Source organism: Elephantulus edwardii, unplaced genomic scaffold (genome assembly GCF_000299155.1).
Source record: "Elephantulus edwardii isolate Elephantulus edwardi_28Jun2011 unplaced genomic scaffold, EleEdw1.0 scaffold00046, whole genome shotgun sequence".
Classification (NCBI taxonomy): Eukaryota; Metazoa; Chordata; class Mammalia; order Macroscelidea; family Macroscelididae; genus Elephantulus; species Elephantulus edwardii.
In genome coordinates, this window is record NW_006399796.1 from 15,706,652 (window position 1) to 15,725,323 (window position 18,672).

Genomic DNA, 18,672 nt, shown 5'->3' on the forward strand with positions numbered 1-18,672 from the left:
CAACAACAACAGCTTTCAATATGGACTATAGCTCAACATCAAGAAAATGAAAATTCTCACCATCAGGCGACATCATGATAGATGGGGAAAAGGTTGAAATCATCACTGATTTAATCTTATTTGGATCCACATTCAACACTTTGGAACCAGAAGTCAGGAGATCAAGTGACACATTTCACAGGGCAAGTTTGCAATCAGAAAACTCTCCAAATTATTGAGGAGCAATGATGCCACTTTGAATTCTCAGGTGTGCCTGATTCAGGCCATGGTCTTCTCTTTAATTTGCTATTCATTTGAAAGCTGGACAATGATTAGGGATGATGGGAGGAGACTTGATGCCTTTGAGCTGTGATGTTGGAGAAGAGTACTAAATATTTCATGGGCTGCCAAAAGAAAAGTTATGTCTTAGCCAGAATGCTCCTTAGAGGCAATGATGGTAAAGCCTCATCTCACATACTTTGAGCATGTTGTTAGAAGGGATAATTCCTTGGAGAGGGGCTTGGAAAGGGAGTGAAATAGAGGAAGATCATTAGAGAGATAGATTGACACAGTGACTGTGACAATAGTCTCAAGTGTGTCAGAGATGATAAAGAGTGACACAGAATAGGGCAGGGTTCAGATCTGTTGTTCATAGGATCATTATGAGTCATACTCAACTTGGTGTGTAACAGCAACTTAGCACAATTAGAAAATGGTAGCTGCCACTGTTTATTATTTCTATTTTGAATTCAATTCATTCTTACTGAATGGAATAATTTCCTTAAATATATAATGTCAAGCTTCTGATTTTACAACTTCGTAATAGTTAACCTGAAAGACACATCTATAATTACAATTAGTCTATAAGCCAGATTTTGGCTACCCATTTAATGCTTTATGTGTTAGAGATTTTTAATGATGATTGAAATTCCATTTTAAAACCTCCCTTTTAAAGCCCATTTTGAAGTCTCCTGATTTACTCTATCTATTAATTATCCTTCAAAGTCATTATTTTTCTTATTTCAAGTTAAACATTTTCATTCCTTTTCATTTTTTGTGGAGCTGAAAGTAGATACTTTTATCATTAATGTTACTGTCTCACACACATACAGATTTAAGTTTGTCCTACAAAAATTATCTGAAGAATTTAATACTCCCTTTATTGTATTTCCTCATTTTATGATCTCGATCTCTCTCTCTCTCTCTCTCTCTCTCTCTCTCTCTCTCTCTATCTCCCTCTCTCTCTCCCCCCGCCTCCCTTCATCCTTCATTCTTTCTCTCCCCTCAACTCCCCTCATTACCATCTAGAGAGAAACAACTCATAGCTAGCCCTGCAGAGGGTTTGCAGAGACTATAATCATGCAGGAGGAGATGCCCACCTTTGCTCCTCTAAACAGCTAGAGGCTTCAAACCAACAGAGAAGTACCACTTTCAGGTTTGTAACCCCTTTCCCTATGAACTATGCCAACTATCCCTATCTCATAGGGCCCTCAAACTGATCATAGCTAAAACTGAGCTCAAAATTTGCTTTCCATAAACCTGCCACCTTTGTGCTACCCATCTCAATCCAGATGCTAAAGTCAGATTCCATCCTTTCCTCTCATCCTACACTTAATTTCTCTAGAAGCCTAAATTTCATTCAGTTCCTATAGCCCCAGTGCTATGTCCTTAGTTCAGCCACAGTCATACATACTCTGGTCTCTCGTTATTAATTTCCTTCCAGTTCCTCCTTTCCCTGCAGCCTGTAATTTTTCTAATGCCATCTGGGCCCTTTATCTCAAACCTTTGCTGCGACTTCAATTTATGGTGGCCCTAAGTGTGTCAGAGTGTATATGTGCTCTTTAGGATTTTGAATGACTGATTTTTCAGAAGTCCATTTGGATCATCCTTTACACACTCCCTTTTGGTTTTGGATGAAATTCACTTACTTTCTTATTACTAGTTGTGCTGTGCCCTTTAATTCTCCACTTGTCTCACTCTCTTACTGTGAATTAATTGGTGCTCTCCTTGAATGTGCCTCTGGGCATTTGCACATACAGTTCTTCTGCCTAGATGATTCTTTTTTTTCCTCTTTCCTTGCTTCTTTTGCATTTTACTTGCCTCGCTCTTTTCCAGGGTTCTTAATACATTGTTGTTTGTTTTTCCGTTGTGGGCTCCATCTCAATAATACCACACTCAGTTCTTCTATCACCAATCTGTAAACAGCTTTATTTTCTTTTCTATATATCTATATTTTAGAAACCTCTGTAACAGGGCTGGTGTCATATCTATTCAGCAGATGGAAAAACTGAAGTGCATAAATTTCTGACATCTATGTCAAGGCATCTAAATCGCAAGCATCTTACTGGATCAGGATGGTCTAGTTCCCTCCTTTATCTCTAGGTTTTACACAGCACCTTGGAGAGAGCAGGCAGTCAGCACACAGTGAAGGGTGAATGAATTATTGAATGAATACATTTGAGCCTGAGGTGCCTCTCTTCTCTTGTAAATGGAGCTTCTGTTCTTTCAGTTATCCTCCAGGACAAATGAAGCCAGATTCCTGTGCATGCCCTCTTCTTCCAGAGGGAAGGTTCCTGGTGAGAGGATCAGGTCGTCCGTGTTGCTCTGGTGCTTTCCTTCAATGCCGCCTGGCACAGATAAGAAGCGCTTTTGTTGTGGTGGCAATTAACCATGATTTGCACATTTTAGAAACTTACAAAACTGGAGGCCACCTGCACAACCTGAGAAACACCTCTCTCTCCTGAACCATGAAATATGGTCTCCATCAGTTTAAATACATAACTTACTATGCACGTTTCAGCTCAGTGACAACTGGTACCAAATTATTGCTGGACTGAGAAAGAATTGCATTTGGCTCATTTAAATCCGTCACTAATTTGGATTTTTTCTTTTTCTTTTAGGCTGTTCATCAAGGGGAAAATGGTTATTTCTTCAAATTCATGCCTGAGCTTTATCTGTTTATTGTTATTCCACTGGATCGGGACTGCTTCCCTGTTGAATCTTGAAGACCCCAACGTGTGTAGCCACTGGGAAAGGTAATGCTTCTAAAAGCAGCCTGAGAAATAATTTCAAATTAGTTCCTTTGCACACTTCAAGTCACTATCTGTTATAGGGCTTTGGTGGTCTAGTGGTAAAATCCTGCACTGCAACCTCAAAAGCACATGGTTCAAATCCACCAGCTGCTCCGAGGGAGAAGGATAGGCAATCTCCTATTATGTGGTTAACTGCTTCTGAAAACCCGCCTGAGGGTCAACTATGTGTCAGTTCTGACTCTACAGTTCCCAATAACAACAACACCAATGACAATTATAATTAGAGAACAGACTGTGAAATTACTTTTACATAAAAAGCATTAGCTTTTGCTGATAAATTACAGAGTGGCCTGGTATTAAGAAGTTGTGCTGCTACTATAAAAGCACACAGTTTGATTCTACCAACTGTGCCATGGAAGAAAGATGGGCAGTCTCGCTTCTGAAAACTTGCTGGGGGGTCAGGTATGAGTTGGTTCCAACTCTACAACTCATAACAACAACATTATTCACTTTGGACTTACTGGAAACAAAATAAACTTTGTTGTATATCTGATTCTAACACCAATTTCATTATTCAATGCTGGGAAAACGTGTTCACTCAATTAAGGAGGTCTCCCTAAGGTCATGCCTCTGCCCCAGATCTATTTACAATCATTTAGGGAAGCTGGATTTATGTGTGGGAACCAGTGAGTGAGCAGTACAAGGCAACATGGAATAAAATAAATTAATACATGGAAATGCATACGCTAAAGGAAACTTGTGCTGTAGGTGGCCTTGAAGAGGAAACATGATTTTTTGCGTGGTGAACTGGCAAGACTATAGGGAGGTAGGATTGTCTAAGGTGTTCCTAAAGAACCACACAAAAGGAGCGGATAGATCTAGCTGGAACAGGTTCCAGACAGTACAGGGTAACTTGAAATCTATTGTTATGCAGACTACTGAGGGCTAGGTCAGCAACCACAATCATACAATACTGAGAGAAGGAGTAATTGTATAGATTCTGTAAAAACAGTATTGCAATCAGTCAGTTTGCAGTAGTACATACAGAAGAGTCCAAAACAACTCATCTCCTTGTAAGGATTCTGTTGTCCTATCTGAAACACTTCATCTTGTTTCATCTTGCTTGGATCCACTTAACACTCTTGGTATCAGCACTCAGGAAATAAGGAGATGCATTGCACTTGGAAAATCTGCAGTTAAGGACCTCTCCAAATTACTGAGGAGTAATGATGTTGGTTTGAGGACTAAGGTGCATCTGATTCAGGCCATGGTCTTTCTGATTACTTGCTATGCATCTGAGAGCTGGACAATGAATAAGGATGACAGAAAGAGAATTGATGGCTTTGAGCTCTGATATTGGAGAAGAGCACTGAACATCCCATGGACAGCCAAGAGAACAGCTATGTCTTGGAGACGGTATAGCTGGAGTGATCTTTGGAGGCAAGAATGAAGAGGCTTCTCCTTACATGCTTTGGGCATGTCGCTAGGAGGGGATTTTCAATGGAGAAGGACATGACGTTGGGAAGGGTGGAGGGTCGGTGAAGAAGAGGAAGACCCTTAATCAGGAGGATTGACACGGCAATTGCTGCAATCAACTCTTGTGTATCAGGAAGTGTGAGGATGGTGTAGGACAGAACAGGGTTCAGACCTTTTATTTATGTGATCGCTATGAGTAGTACTCAGCTCGACAGCATCTAACAACAACTACCTGAAACACAAATAGTGCAGACCACATAGTTCTATTGCAGCACATTCAGGTAATATGCTCTGTTTTAGTGTATTCTTATATTCCTAAAACATTAATTTTGTGTCAAGTGTTCCAAACAAATATGATGTGTTAAGTCCTTGAGAGTAATAGGTATTTTCTAATAATGGTGAGGGTAATTACATCAAACTCTTTGTCTCTTTTTTCCTTACCACTTCTGCATTCTGTGTCACCCACTGTTCAAATACACAAAGCCCAAAGCCTCTCAAGCCCAGTAATTGTCTTCTAAAGATGTGTTGACCTTCTCACTTACAACCTTAAATTTTGTTAAGGGCTCAATTCCATCTGTATGCAGGTTAACACTCATCTAATTTTCCGGATAACCAATAAGTTATACATCATTGTGAAAACTAACCTATAGAGAAAATAGGTGCATGTAAAAGTTTTCTATATTTGTGGTTTTAACTAGACTACATATAATAGGTGAAATCTTGATGTTAATTATCTTTATAATGAAACACTCCATGTAATATTTTCAAGACGGTCAATGAAAAAGAGGTACATAATCATAATGCTTTGCTCACAACTGATAAATCTCTGTGTTTTTAGTGGTCTTGCATAGGCAGTGAGCTCAAATAACTGGAATGAGTGCATCCACCATCTGATAGGAAATTAAATGACAAAAATCTTGACATCATAGGTCAGAGGCACAGATAGACAGGCAAACAAGCCAAGCAGGAGATTAATCTCTAAACCTGATAATTCCACAATTAAACCAATGACTACGGTATCCCCTAAAATACTAGATGATGATAAATAGTAAAATTATGATTTTCCTCCCATGATTATTTTTACAATATGTTTTTGGTAAATATGCCTTTGAAAGGAAGTAGGATTATTTTGACAAGACTGGAGAAAGTGGAAGCGCAATAATTGGTGATCAAATAGATATCTGAAAGGTGAAAGGAGATGGGATTGTTTCAGCAAGAATGGAAAAAGTAGGAGTGAAGTCATTAAAATTACCAAATAGAGTACAGGTGACAGATTCACCTCTGTTTTCTCAATTTGACATGAGATTGTGTTGAAGTGGAGAGATGAAGGAAGATTAGCATCAGACTACAATTCTTGTTTTTGTGGTTTAGTAGGACTCTTTGTAGACTTCCCTTATACACAAGAAAAACAAACCAAAACCTCACCAAAAACCCACCTATATCCAGTGAGCCATGCACGCACCTAGGGCCTTGCTTCTCCCATCAAACTTGTGGAGCCTGAACATCACCTACACCATGACAAAAATACAACTCAGGCCATGTGCCACATGTGAGCCACAATGTGTATCTTAGCAAGATCCCTGTGTGATCAGCCTGCACACCCAGATGAACTAAAATGTTCCTATTTGCTCTCTCCTTCCTGCCCTACTCCTATTCAGAATTGTTGTTGTTATGTGCCGTCGAGTAGTTTCCGACTCATAGCGACCCTATGCACAACAACCCTAAACCCTGCTCTGTCCTGCGCCAACCGCACTGCCTCTGACACACCCATCCCAATTACCCCAGTCACCGAATCAATCCATCTCATAGAGGGTCTTCCCCTCCTGCGCTGTCCCTCCACCTTCCCAAGCATGATGTCCCTCTCCAAGGATCCGTCCCTCCTGGCAACATGTCCAAAGTATGTCAGACGAAGCCCCAGAATCCTTGCCTCCAAGGAGTAGCTTGGTTTAATCCTCTCCATGATGAATCTGTTTGTTTTCCTGGCAGTCCATGGTACATTCAGTTCTCTTCTCCAGCACCACAGCTCAAAGGCATCAACTCTCCTTCTGTCCTCTCTAGTCATTGTCCAACTCTCTGATGCAAAACAAGCAATTGCAAATACCATGGCCTGTATCAGGCGCACCTTAGTCTCCAGAGAGACACCGTTGCTCTTGAGTACTTTAGAGAGGTCCCTAACAGCAGACTTTCCCATCGCGATATGCTTTTTGATTTCCTGACTGCTGGTGCCAAGAGTGTTGACTATGGAGCCGAGCAAACTGAAGCTGTGAACAATCTCAATCTCTTCACCATCCATCCTGTATTCATAAGTATTCAAAATACTTATTCATTAATACAGGTGTGCCTCATTTTAATACAGTTATTGTGATTTGAAGGCGTTGTATATAAAATGAAATTAAAGAAAAAGAAGTAATTTGAAATACAAAAGGATGGTTCCTATTAAAGGAATGCTTTGGAAGATTACTACTTCTGGAATCATTCACTCCTTCCCCACCCTCTTTTTCTTTTCTGTGAATTTAAGCTTTTTTTCTCTGTTGGGGTCCTTCCAGAGAAGGTACAAATGGAAAGAAACCACCCTTTTCCAGTCCCTTGGGGATGAAACAGTGGTAGTAGTAATTGAGCCAGCAGTCCAAAAGCCAGCAAAAATGTGAAATTAGTATTACCATATCTGATTAAAGTAACAAGATAATTTAGCAGATAAATGTAATTAACCACTTTGGAATGTGTCCAAATGCTGATAAGTCTTTCTCTCCACTTCTTTTTGACCTTAAATTAAATCCTGCTGGGGTTTCTCCTCAGATAATACTTAATAGGTTAAAAATCACAGTGACAGTATATTTTCAGTGTTCTTGAGAAGATCAAACAACCAACCAGGAAAATAAAGAGTTTTCATCTCAGAGGTGAAAAATAGTGCAGAATTGAAACCAGATTCCCTTTGATATCACACTTTGTCATAGCTTCTTTAAAAGCTGTATCTGCCAGTGTTGTCATGACATCTGAGATGGGACAGAAAGGCAGCCTGGTGTCTGAATGGCAGAGCTGACGTTACACTCTCCTTAGCATCGGGAGCTCAGTGTTCATATTGGATGAATAAGGACTGGACTAGTTGAGATCAACATGGAGGTTTAGACCACTGTTCTTAACAGATGAGCTAATTAGGTTCCACCTCTTACCTATACCCTGGGCAGAGCGGCAGTTATGAAAACTGGGGAGGTTTTGGACCATTCCTGCTGTCAGAAAGAGACTCCTTGATTGTATAACAATAGAAAGTATAATATTGGGGAAATTATAATGCCATTACTTATAAATGACTCCTGTTGCTAGTTGTCATCTAGTCATTTCCGACCTGTGGTGACCCCATATCTCATTCCAGGAGCTTTTCAAGCCTGTGATGATTCAGAAGCCTGTCTCAGAGTCTTAGACCTGTCTTTCAAGGTGTTTCTGAAGAAGCATGTGACTTTTTTTTTTTTGCCAGCAAGAAACTAAAAAAAAAAAAAAAAAAGAAACCCCAAACCCCCAAAACCCCAACAACAAAAATTCTAAATAAAAACTACTCAAATCCAGGTTGATTTTTTTTTCTCATAGCAACCTTCCATGACATTTCCTAGGCTGAAAATCTTTACAAAAAGAAAATCTTTAGATGCTTCATCTACTGGAGCTGTTACTGAATTCAAAACATTGACATTTTACTTTGCAGTCATACATGTTATATGCTATACAATCCATCAGTGTTCCTTTAAGAACCTTTAGGAAGTCATAATTTGAAGGTTATTAACAATGAAATGCTTAGGATATACTAATAAGAACTAGATTTCCAAATGATAGGCAGAACATCATTTTGATAATATAAAATAATAAAAACCATAAAGATGCACAGCAAAATGCTCTTGGTGGTTAAAGCTCTCAGGTGCTACCCAAGATGTTGGCAGCTCAGCTCCATCAACACTTACTTGGGAGATGTGGCAGCATGCTTCCATAGAGATTTACAACCTTGGATCCCAGTGGGATAGTTATACTTTGTCCTCTTAGGTCTCTATGAATTGGAAGCTGAACAACAGGATAACAGTGGGTTATGGTTGTTGTTTTTGTTATTATATGCCATCAAGTCTCTTGTGACTCATAGCGACCTTATGTACAACAGCCCTAAATTCTGTTCTATCCTGTGCCAATTGATCTTCCTGTCACTGACACACCCACCCCTGTTTACCTGAGTCACCAAATCAATCCATATCATCAAGGGTCTTTCTCTCCTACACTGTCCCTCCACATTCCAAGTATAACATCCCTCTCCAAGGACTGGTCCTTCCTTTTAACATGACCAAAGTATGTCAGAGGAAGCGTCAGAGTCCTTGCCTCCAAGGAGCAGCCTGGTCTCACTCTCTAGGAGGAAATGATTTGTTCCTCTAGCAGTCCGTGGTATATTCAATACTCTTCTCTAGTACCACAGCTCAAAGACATCAATTCTTCTGTCATCCTTATTCATTGTCCAGCTCTCTGATGCATAGCAAGTAATTGTGAACACTATGGCCTAGTTAAGGTGTACCTTAGTCTCAAGACTGACATAGTTCCTCTTCAGTACTTTGGAGAGGTCTCTGACAAAAGATTTTCTCAGTGCAATTCGTCTTTTAATTTTCTGGCTGTTAGTACCAAGAGTGTTGATTGCAGAGCCAAGCAAACGACACCTGTTAACAATCTCAATCTCTTCACCTTCTATCATGATGCTGCCAATCGGCCCAGCGGTGAGAATCTTTGTTTTCTTGATGTTGAGCTTCAATCCATATTGAGAGGCTGCAGTCCTTGCCTTTCTGTAGCAAGTGCTTCAGGTCCTCCTCAATTTCAGCAAGCAGGGTTGTGTCATGTGCATAATGCATATTGTTGCTGAGTCTTCCTCCAGTCCTGATGCCACATTTCTCCTCATAAAGCCCAGCCTCTTGAATAATGGGTTCTGTATACATACTGAAAAGGTATGGAGATAGAACACATCCCAGGCATACACCCTTCCCAATTTTGATCCATTCAGTGTTTCCAGGACTGCCTCCTGGTCCAAGTATAAATTTCACATAAGCATGATCAAGTGTTCTGAGATTTCCATTCTTCTCAGAGTTAGCCACAGTTTGTTGTGATCCACAGAGTCAACTGCCTTTACATAGTCAGTGAAACACAGATAGAGATTCCTCTGGTATTCCCTGCTTTCAGCCAAGATCCATCTAACATCAAGCCTCGCGTTTCAGTACTTAAGGATGCTATGGGCAGAATATTAAATGATCCAAAAAACATTAAAAGAAGATGTAAAGAGTATACAGAGTCATTGTACCAAAAGGAACTGGTAAACACAGAAGAATTTCATGAAACAACCTATGAGCAAGAGCCTACAGTGAATAAGAAAGAAGTTCAAGCAGCTCTAAAAAAAATGGCAAAAAGCAAGGCCCCAGGAATTGATGGCATACTGATTGACATATTTCAAAAAACAGATGCTGCCCTGGATGTGCTCACTAAGTTGTGCCAAGAAATCTGAAGTTGTCGACAGCCACTTGGCCAACTGAGGAGAAGAGATCTATATTTGTTCCCCTCCCAAAGAAAGGTGACACGATAGAGTGCAGATATTATCAAACGGTATTATTAATAGCACAGGCAAGCAAGATTCTGTTGAAAATTATCCAAAAACGACTGGAACAACCCATCAACAGAGAACTGCCTGAAGTACAGCCTGGGTTCAGAAGAGTCTTTGGTATTAGGGCTATTGTAGCTAATGTTAGATGGATCTTGGGTTTTGGTTAGTGTTAGAAAAGTCTCAAAGTCCTTAATACTTTAAGAGCTTCATGTGAAATAAGTGAAGGTAATTGTAACAAAGAGTTTGTTGCATGTTGAGGCTGATTTTGGTTGTTTCAAAGTGAAGGCACATTTATATAACAGTAAAGGGCAAGTATGTCCCTAAATCAGAACTTCACAACTTGGACACTACCTGTAAACCAAAAATATCAATAAGGTGGTTATTTCAGGAGTCTCATACTGAAGCCCAACTACAGAGACCAGCTGTAGAATGCAGTCCCACCTCTGGTGAGGCCAGCACCTTTTCAAATTTGGAAGTTTTACCCCAGGTCTAACCTGAATTCTTGCTGAAATGTTTTTCTAATTTCCTCTCTTCTTTCTCCCGTTGGTAGCTTCTGTAAGCGAGCTTGGACTATTCATTTCCAGTGAGTGAGTTTGGGATTGTGGTCTGTTTTGTTTCTCAATGTCAGTTGAACATCTTAGTGGAAATCTTTAAAGAGAGTGTGAAAAAAAATTAGAATGCATTGTTTGATAAACAGGGCTCCCCTGTATTTCCTACAGGCAGAAACAAAGCTGTGGAGCTTGTAATAGTTGTTTAGGATTAAAAGGTGTGAGATTGCACCTTGGAGGGGATACCCGGGTCTTCCTGCTTCCCTCACCCATTCTCAGCCCAGAGGCAGGTATCACTCTAAGGAGGAGCAGCTGGTAGTGGGGCGGTAGGGAAAGCAGACGTTTTGTGGAATGGGAGCAAGCTGTTGATCTGATGATTTCAGGCTGATTGTCTCACTCAGATATTTAGAGCTGGGTTTAAAGTATTCTTTATCGTTTTTATTTGGAGATTGTAGATGCTCTTCCATCCCCTGAAAAGTAAAGCAGACACAGGAAAGCCCCAAATCCCAATAGGGAAATAATCTCTTTATGAAATAATCTCTTTATGCATGTACTCTATTATGAATGCTTGACTTGTCATTTTGCTGGTTAATCTTGCTATTTGTGTGCAGATTTAAGAGTGAAAACTTTCTGTGAAAGGTCTTTGTTATCCCTGGAACCTTGAGAGAAAGGAGAGAGAATTGGAAAAATATGTAGTAATGTCTTCTAGAATTTGGAAATATCAAGATTTGTAGGAAATAGGGAAAGAAAATTTCACTTACATTTTACAGCCTAATCTGTGGTCTTCTAAATATATTATTAATGTTGAGACTTTCAGAGTTCTAGTTAAAATAAAAATGTATAAAATAACAAACAGATGTGGGAATTCTCTGTTGAAATTCAGTATGAGTGGTTACTGCAGATGATTTAGCCTGCACTCCCTTTTGAGTATAGAGTATACTGTTTTCATTTATTTTAAAGAAACAGAAGTGCTGATTCTTTATTTTTCCTTTTCTTTTTAGCTACTCGGTGACCGTACAGGAGTCATACCCACATCCCTTTGATCAAATTTACTACACCAGCTGCACTGACATTCTAAACTGGTTTAAGTGCACACGACACAGGTAATGGGGGTGCAAATATCCCTATGAGCTTTCAAACTGGGTTACAATCAGAGATACTAATTATTTGAGAAGATGGAACCTTTATTGCAGTGAATAGTTAAGGAGTGCTTGTTATGCTTAGCTTTGTTCCAGATCACAGGGGAGGATAGTAAATTAAAAAAAAAACCAAGAAAACAAGCCAGGCCCTTGAAGATATTGAACTCTAACTACGGAGCAATGCCCATTGCTTGCCATCATTTTGTTAGAAGCAACTCAGACACATGCTGTATTATGCAAAATTAGAAGAGACACTAAAAAATTGGTGCCACCAGGGGAGCTCTGGCAGCCTAGTGGCAAGAAAGTGGCACTTGTAATCCTAGAAGCATGTGGTTCAAATCCTCCAGATGCTCTGCTGGAGGAGGAGGAGGGACAATCTCCTCCTATACCAGTCAGATCTGGTTTGATGGTACACACACAAAATAATATTTTTTTAAAAAGTTGATGTCACCAGATTTAAAGACATTTCAGCATATGTTTATAAGTGAATATCTGATTTATTTTAGAGTTACTTTAACTCAACCTTTTAAAAATGGTAATTTCCCCCTATAAATCCCTAAGTATTATTTAATGTTAATAATAATATGGAAGTAGCTGTTGCTATGTGCCATTTTATGATGGAATGAAACTTCACTGAGTAAGACAATTGAGCAGACACTTCTCTAAATTTTCCCTTTAAAACATAAAAAATTTGATTGTTGGTTAGAGTGGTATCAAATGGGAATACTGTATGATGGTATCTCAGGATAACTGAAGTAGGGAAATTGTGAAACTTCTGGTCTTTTGAAATAAACAGCAGATTGGCTGAAATTTGGGCTATAAATATATTATTAGCTAAATTGATGAGCCAGTATTTGTACAAATATGTATTCTATTGTTCTAATTTTGTAGCACTTTGCTTTCTATGCCTTTATTGTATATAATAGTTTTATATTAAGATATACATGATTAATTGCTCTTCAAATTGTATTTGTAAGGAAAGTAACAATGTGATTTTTTTCTTCTTTTTCACTCTCTCTTAGAATCAGTTACCGTACAGCCTATCGCCATGGGGAGAAAACTATGTACAGGCGCAAATCCCAGTGTTGTCCTGGCTTTTATGAGAGCAGGGAAATGTGTGTCCGTAAGTGAGACTTCATTTTCCTTTACGGTTCACTTGTTTTACTGAGTTCTGGTTTGCTTTTGTCAATGGAAGCCTGAGATAGAGGTCTGAGGAGAAGGGACGTCTTGGAAAGTTCTCCGTCACTCTCTGCCGCCACTTCCTTGGCCCACGTAGCAAAGTCCCACTCTGTTCTCCTACCTTATCAAAATATCTTCAAGTAAATGGCATGAGAAGAAAGCAGATGCTATACAAAGAAGACTGAAGACCAGATATAACACTGAAAATTGTACTTCTTTATTTTTCACTGAAAATATCTCAGTGGAAACTGGTTTGTAATCATTATACTTCAGATCAGAAGAGCAACCTCCCTGGCCTGAGTGGGCTTCTGAGGGGACAGTAAGCCCGTCTCTATTGCATGGAAGGATGAGGATTCCGAGAGGGAGAGCAGTCTTGTTATGAAGTAATTACAAGTTTGAGTCACCTAGCCTATTTATTGTCATTTACCCTCTTCCCTCCCCTCCTCATCTCACTAATTCAATCGTAGATATCTGCAAAGATGTTTGATGTTTTGAAATACAATTCAGAGAAATCTTAGAATAGTATGTGGGATGTTGTTTGCAACTAAAGTTGTTACTATTGTATATAGGGCACTTGGAAGAGAGATCATTAAAGAAAATATTTTACGCAAGTACTTCGGTTCAGCACGCAGCTGGAAGAGCACCTTCAGAGATGTGGTGTTGGGTAACACAGAGAGTAGGGTGTGCGGCAAAACAGAGGGATCCGGATGACAGGATAGATCGAAGCGTAAGGATCTGCAGGGCCTGATCAAGCACTGGCTTCACCATCACCAGCTGTGTAGCCTCAGAGAAGCCATTTATCCTTCTTTGAAGCCACTTGTGCTCTCACTTTGAGAAAGGGGCTCACTAGTGTTAGGTCTCATTTTCCTTCTAACCTCTGGGTTTTTTTTCCTTTATTTATGTAGATAAGGGAAGTTCCTCAATTTTAGTTCAGAACCAAGACTATATGTATAATAAGAAATATTAAAAAAATAAAGACAGCACAAAATATAATTATGCAAAAAAGAAGAAAAGAAAAATAAATTGTGAATATTTTTCCTGGTCAGTAACCTGTTACAAATGCCAGTATAAAATGATGTCATAGACACTTATTTAACCAATCTTAATTGTTGAACATTTAACAGTTTTCACAATATGAACTGTTTTAAAAGATATAATAGTGGCTAAATCTTTTGCTTGAATTTTTAATTAGTAGATACTTTTTTAAAGAGAGAATTGCTGACTCTGAAGGTATACATATTGCTAAGACTTCTTTCAATTCCTGAACCCATTAGCATTTTATGAGAATGTGTTTTGTGTACACACAAAATGCCAGAATGCTCTTTGATAATTTTTCCTTAATTTGCATTTCTTTCATTAATTATGATGCTGAGTAAGAAAAATTACATGTTTATAATCAAACATCTTAGAGAATAATCATGAACTGTTCCTTGTGGCCAGGATGATGGGAGCGTTTCAAAGAAAACAGCAGTGAGCATACAGAAAGGGGAGGCTGGGGGGGCCTGCTTGGCTGCACTGCCACTTTCCAGAGGCTGTGAGGGGACATTGTCTCCAGGCTTTGTTTGACCTTCATGAACATTTGGTCCTCACACTGAGATTATTTTCATCATTTCTATTAATTTTGTCACTGGAGATGGATGGATGGATGGATGGATGGATGGATGGATGGATGGATGGATGGACAGAATGACAGACAGAGCTAGGAGTTGCTGGGTGGTGCAAACAGTTAAATACTTGACTGCAAGCCTAAGGGTTGCCTCTTCAACCTTTTGGTAGATGTGACTTGGAAGTTAGACTTGATGATGCTTCTTGAAAGGTTGCATCTTCGTAGCACTGTTCTTACTTTCTGTACATGAGGCCTCTGTGAGACAGAATGAACTTATCACCCTCTAACAACAACTTTTGTTCAAGTTTTTTCAATATAAAATCAGGGTCCAATTTACTAAGCTATAAAGAGCCTGCCCAGGTGCTTGGGCCTTTGTGCCTTCCTTCTTGGAGACTTGCCTCATGGCAGTGAAGGTTTCACTGGAAGCTCGTGTGGGAGTGGGGATCAAGCACGGCCAGTTAGAGAGAGGTCCATGTTTTATGGCATCAGCTTCCCATAGACAATACCTCTGTTATTTTCATCCATAGTATAGACTTTTTCAAAAGTTTAAGTCATTCCACTAGCAACATCTTATTTGAAACTTAAAATGGTAAAAAATTTTCTCATAGTTGACAAGTAGCAAAATAATCTCTGGAAAGCTTTAATAGATGAAATCCAAGGTTTCTAGATGTCACAAATGGTTTGTCTTTGACTGCTAACTTAAAGGTTAATGGTTCAAACTCACCCAGTGGTTTGAACCACAGAAGGAACACCCTGGCAATCCTCTTCCATTGATAGTCCAACTGAGAACACCCCACAGAGGAACTCCATTCTATAACACATGATGTCACCATGAGAAAGAATCAACTCCATGGAAACTCATAACATCATTTTCCTCTAGAACTTCATTTTCCTAAGCCTTCTTGGCTGACCAACTCCCCCTAGAGATTGAAATCATTTTCCTTTAGATGTGTTAATATACTTAATCAGCTGGCTGTCTTGTCTCATAGACCTGGAAGCCAGTTTGGTCTCGTTAAGGTAATTTTACATCTCTCTGCTCTGATGTCTTGATTTCATAGCTTAGATCTCAGAGGACAAACAGAGCTTCCCTGGCTTCCTTAGACGTGGCGAATACCTAGGAGACATGCTCCTGCACCTCAGACAGCTGGTGATTGTCAGGACCCTGGAGGCTAGTGGAGGAAGACAGAGTACACGATTCTTGGTTCTGCTTTTATAGTCGTGTTTGCATCCAGGTTTACTTGCCAGGCATATAGTGTGGGCACCGTTGTTAACCATTTCCAGAAGGAATTAAGTCACAAGAATCACTAAGTGATTTTAGTTTCATTTTTGGTTGTCATTTTACCAGGAGAATAAAAGAGTGGTTTTATGGAAATATGTGCATTTGCAAAAAATTCTTTTATGTAGCTGAGATAGCACCTACTGGAGATCTAATTTTCCCTCTGCCACCTGACTGCAACCTGCCATTGGCCCCCGAAGAGATAACACTGGAGGGTCCCCACTTGACAGTCATGAAAGAAAGTGAGAGAGCATTGTAAAAAAAAATATAAATACTACTGCTCCCTATGTTCTATTTTGTCATCATTGTCTCAATTGTGTTTTGTTTATATTAATTCAGAGAGTTGTTGTTGTTGATTGTCTTCAAGTCAAACATGACTCATAGTGACCCTATGAACAAAAGGCCTGAAATCACTTTACAAATATCAACATCTATCAAAGTTCATAGAGTGTCCAGAGTCATATTGTTTAGGAAGTGGATGCCATTCCTGCTTTCGGCTGACCCTCCAGCAAGTTTTCAAAGGCAGTTAATCGCACGGGAGGAGACTGCCCATCCTTCTCCCAGGGAGCAGCTGGTGGCCTCAAACCACATGCCTTTGGAATTGCAGTGGCAATTGCAGTGCAGCTTCTTGCCACTAGGCCATGGGAGCTCCCCTATCTGTTCAGAGAGTAGACAAATTATTATTGTATAATTTTGTTTCTGAAAGACACAGTCAAGAAAGCTGATGTTATTCACATGTAACGTCTGCATTTTCTGTTGTTAAAGTGAAAAGACTCAGTGATTATTTATTCTTATAGAGCTGGATTTCTAAAAGGCTAGCTGAATGAAGCCCATAGGTCAAAAGCACATGGTACTTATATATACTGGACTAGGAGACCAGTTATGCTTACGACTGTCTTCTTACTGGTATACTTGGCGGGCTCTTCAATATGGTTTTTATCACTGCATTTCCCCCCTCACTTCATAGAAATCTAGTAATCGAATCAGGTGCTCCTCTTTCCTCTTCAGTACTCTCAAGGGTTCAGGGATAAGAACTGTAATTCAGAGAAATACTAACAATTCTTAATTCATGTATTTATGGTCAGGACAGGGAGTTCTGGTCACCTAATCTGTAGAGAGCGTCACTGCTAACCCAAGGGCTGTGGCTGTCTGGAGGTTCAAATCCCTCAGTGGCTCTGAGGGAGAAAGATTGGCATTCTCCTCCCATGTAGTTTACAGCTTCAGAAGGCTCATTGGAGGGTCACCTGTGAGTTGGGTCCAACTTGATAGGAATGAGAGTTGAGATCGTCAGAGAAGGCTACAATTAGTCCTTCATATAGGTTCACATGTAAACTGCCCCAGGAAGAGGCCCTTGCTCCATGCTTCTTGTTGTCATGTGTTGTCAAGTAGAAATCAACTCATAGCTGATATTTTTTAACTGCTTGCCTTTTAATAGCTGTACAGCCCCTTACTCACTTGGCCACTTGCTCCCTATTTCCATCCTTAGGAACAATAAGGGAAGTAGGTGGTCACTAAGTGGGGCTTCTTTTTGTCAGCTTTAGGATCTCTTGGTGAATAGGCCTTGTTCTCTTGTCTATGGAGAAGAAAGAGACTAGCTTGGCTTTTGACTGCAACATGTATTTGTAAAAACTAGGATTCTTGTTAAAATGCTGATTCTGATTCAACAATGCCTGGGGTGGGGCAGAAGATTTTGTAGCTCTATTTAACTCCTAGTCTGTGACCACTGAGACATGGAACTAAAAAAGGTTTATAATCAGAAGACAGATGCAGGTCATCAGGCATGAAGAACAAAAATATAATGTGTGTGTGTGTGTGTGTGTAACAATGTGGCTGGAAGCTTTTAAAGAAATTGTTGAAAAAAAATAGACTAAAAATTTTCAAACTGAAAATGTCTATACTAGAACATGAAGAGGTTGTTGATTACTTAAAGAGGGTCTATCTTGTTCATAAAATTAAACTTCTCTTGTTTATCCTTCATGAATAACATTCTTGGCTAATCTTTGTTAAGGAGACATTTATATGTATTTCATTATTTTGACTAAGTTGTGCCTGATTCAGGCCATGGCCTTTGCAATTATTTGTTATCCATCAGAAAGCTGGACAATTACTAAAACTGACAGAAGAATTGATGCCTTTGAGTTGTGGTAGTGGAGATGAGTGTTGGACATACCATGGACCGCCAAGAGAACAAACAGGTTAACCTGTGACACCAGGCTGCTCCTTGGAGGCAAGGATTTGGAAGCTCTGTCTTACATACTTTGGGCATGTGGCCAGAAGGGACCAGTCCCTGGAGACAGACATCATGCTTGGAAGGGTGGAGGGACAGTGCAGGAGAGAAAGAGGAAATGGATTGACACAGTAACTGGGGAAACGGGGGTAGGTTTGTCAGAGACAGTGAGACTGGCTCACATTAGGGCAAAGTTCAGAGCTGTTGTACATAGGTTCACTATAAGTCACAGATGACTCGGTGATACATAACAATGATAACAACTCAAATAGAAATGAAAATATTTACACAGGAATAAAATGGTTTTTTAAATTTATGTGTATATTTATGAACTTATGTGCACCTCTTCTATGGACTCTATTTATAATAATGATATTGTGTTAAGTCACTGTGAACATTGAACTAGTGAATCCTATTGCTTCTAATTGAAATACAGTTAGGCTCCTGAAAGCCTCTTGTTACAGCAATTTTATCAACATTATGATCCCTACATAACTTGTTTTATGGTCAATACATAATCTGTTTCTACTGAAAGACATAGTATTAATACATAGTCCTTTTTTAACCTTTCTAATTGGTATGAGTATATTATATATATTATA

General features: G+C 39.5%; 1 protein-coding gene across 1 annotated transcript in view; it reads left to right on the plus strand.

Annotated features, from left to right (window-relative positions):
• The first annotated feature begins 2,883 nt into the window (after nt 1-2,883).
• The window catches only part of MEGF10 (multiple EGF-like-domains 10), a 207,210-nt gene continuing 191,421 nt past the window's right edge, over nt 2,884-18,672 (plus strand). Inside the window, exons 1-3 of the mRNA XM_006886031.1 lie at nt 2,884-3,014; nt 11,645-11,746; nt 12,805-12,905. Coding sequence (XP_006886093.1) covers nt 2,899-3,014; nt 11,645-11,746; nt 12,805-12,905 — 319 coding nt within the window. The 5' untranslated portion in view covers nt 2,884-2,898. The remainder of the gene's footprint in view (nt 3,015-11,644; nt 11,747-12,804; nt 12,906-18,672) is intronic.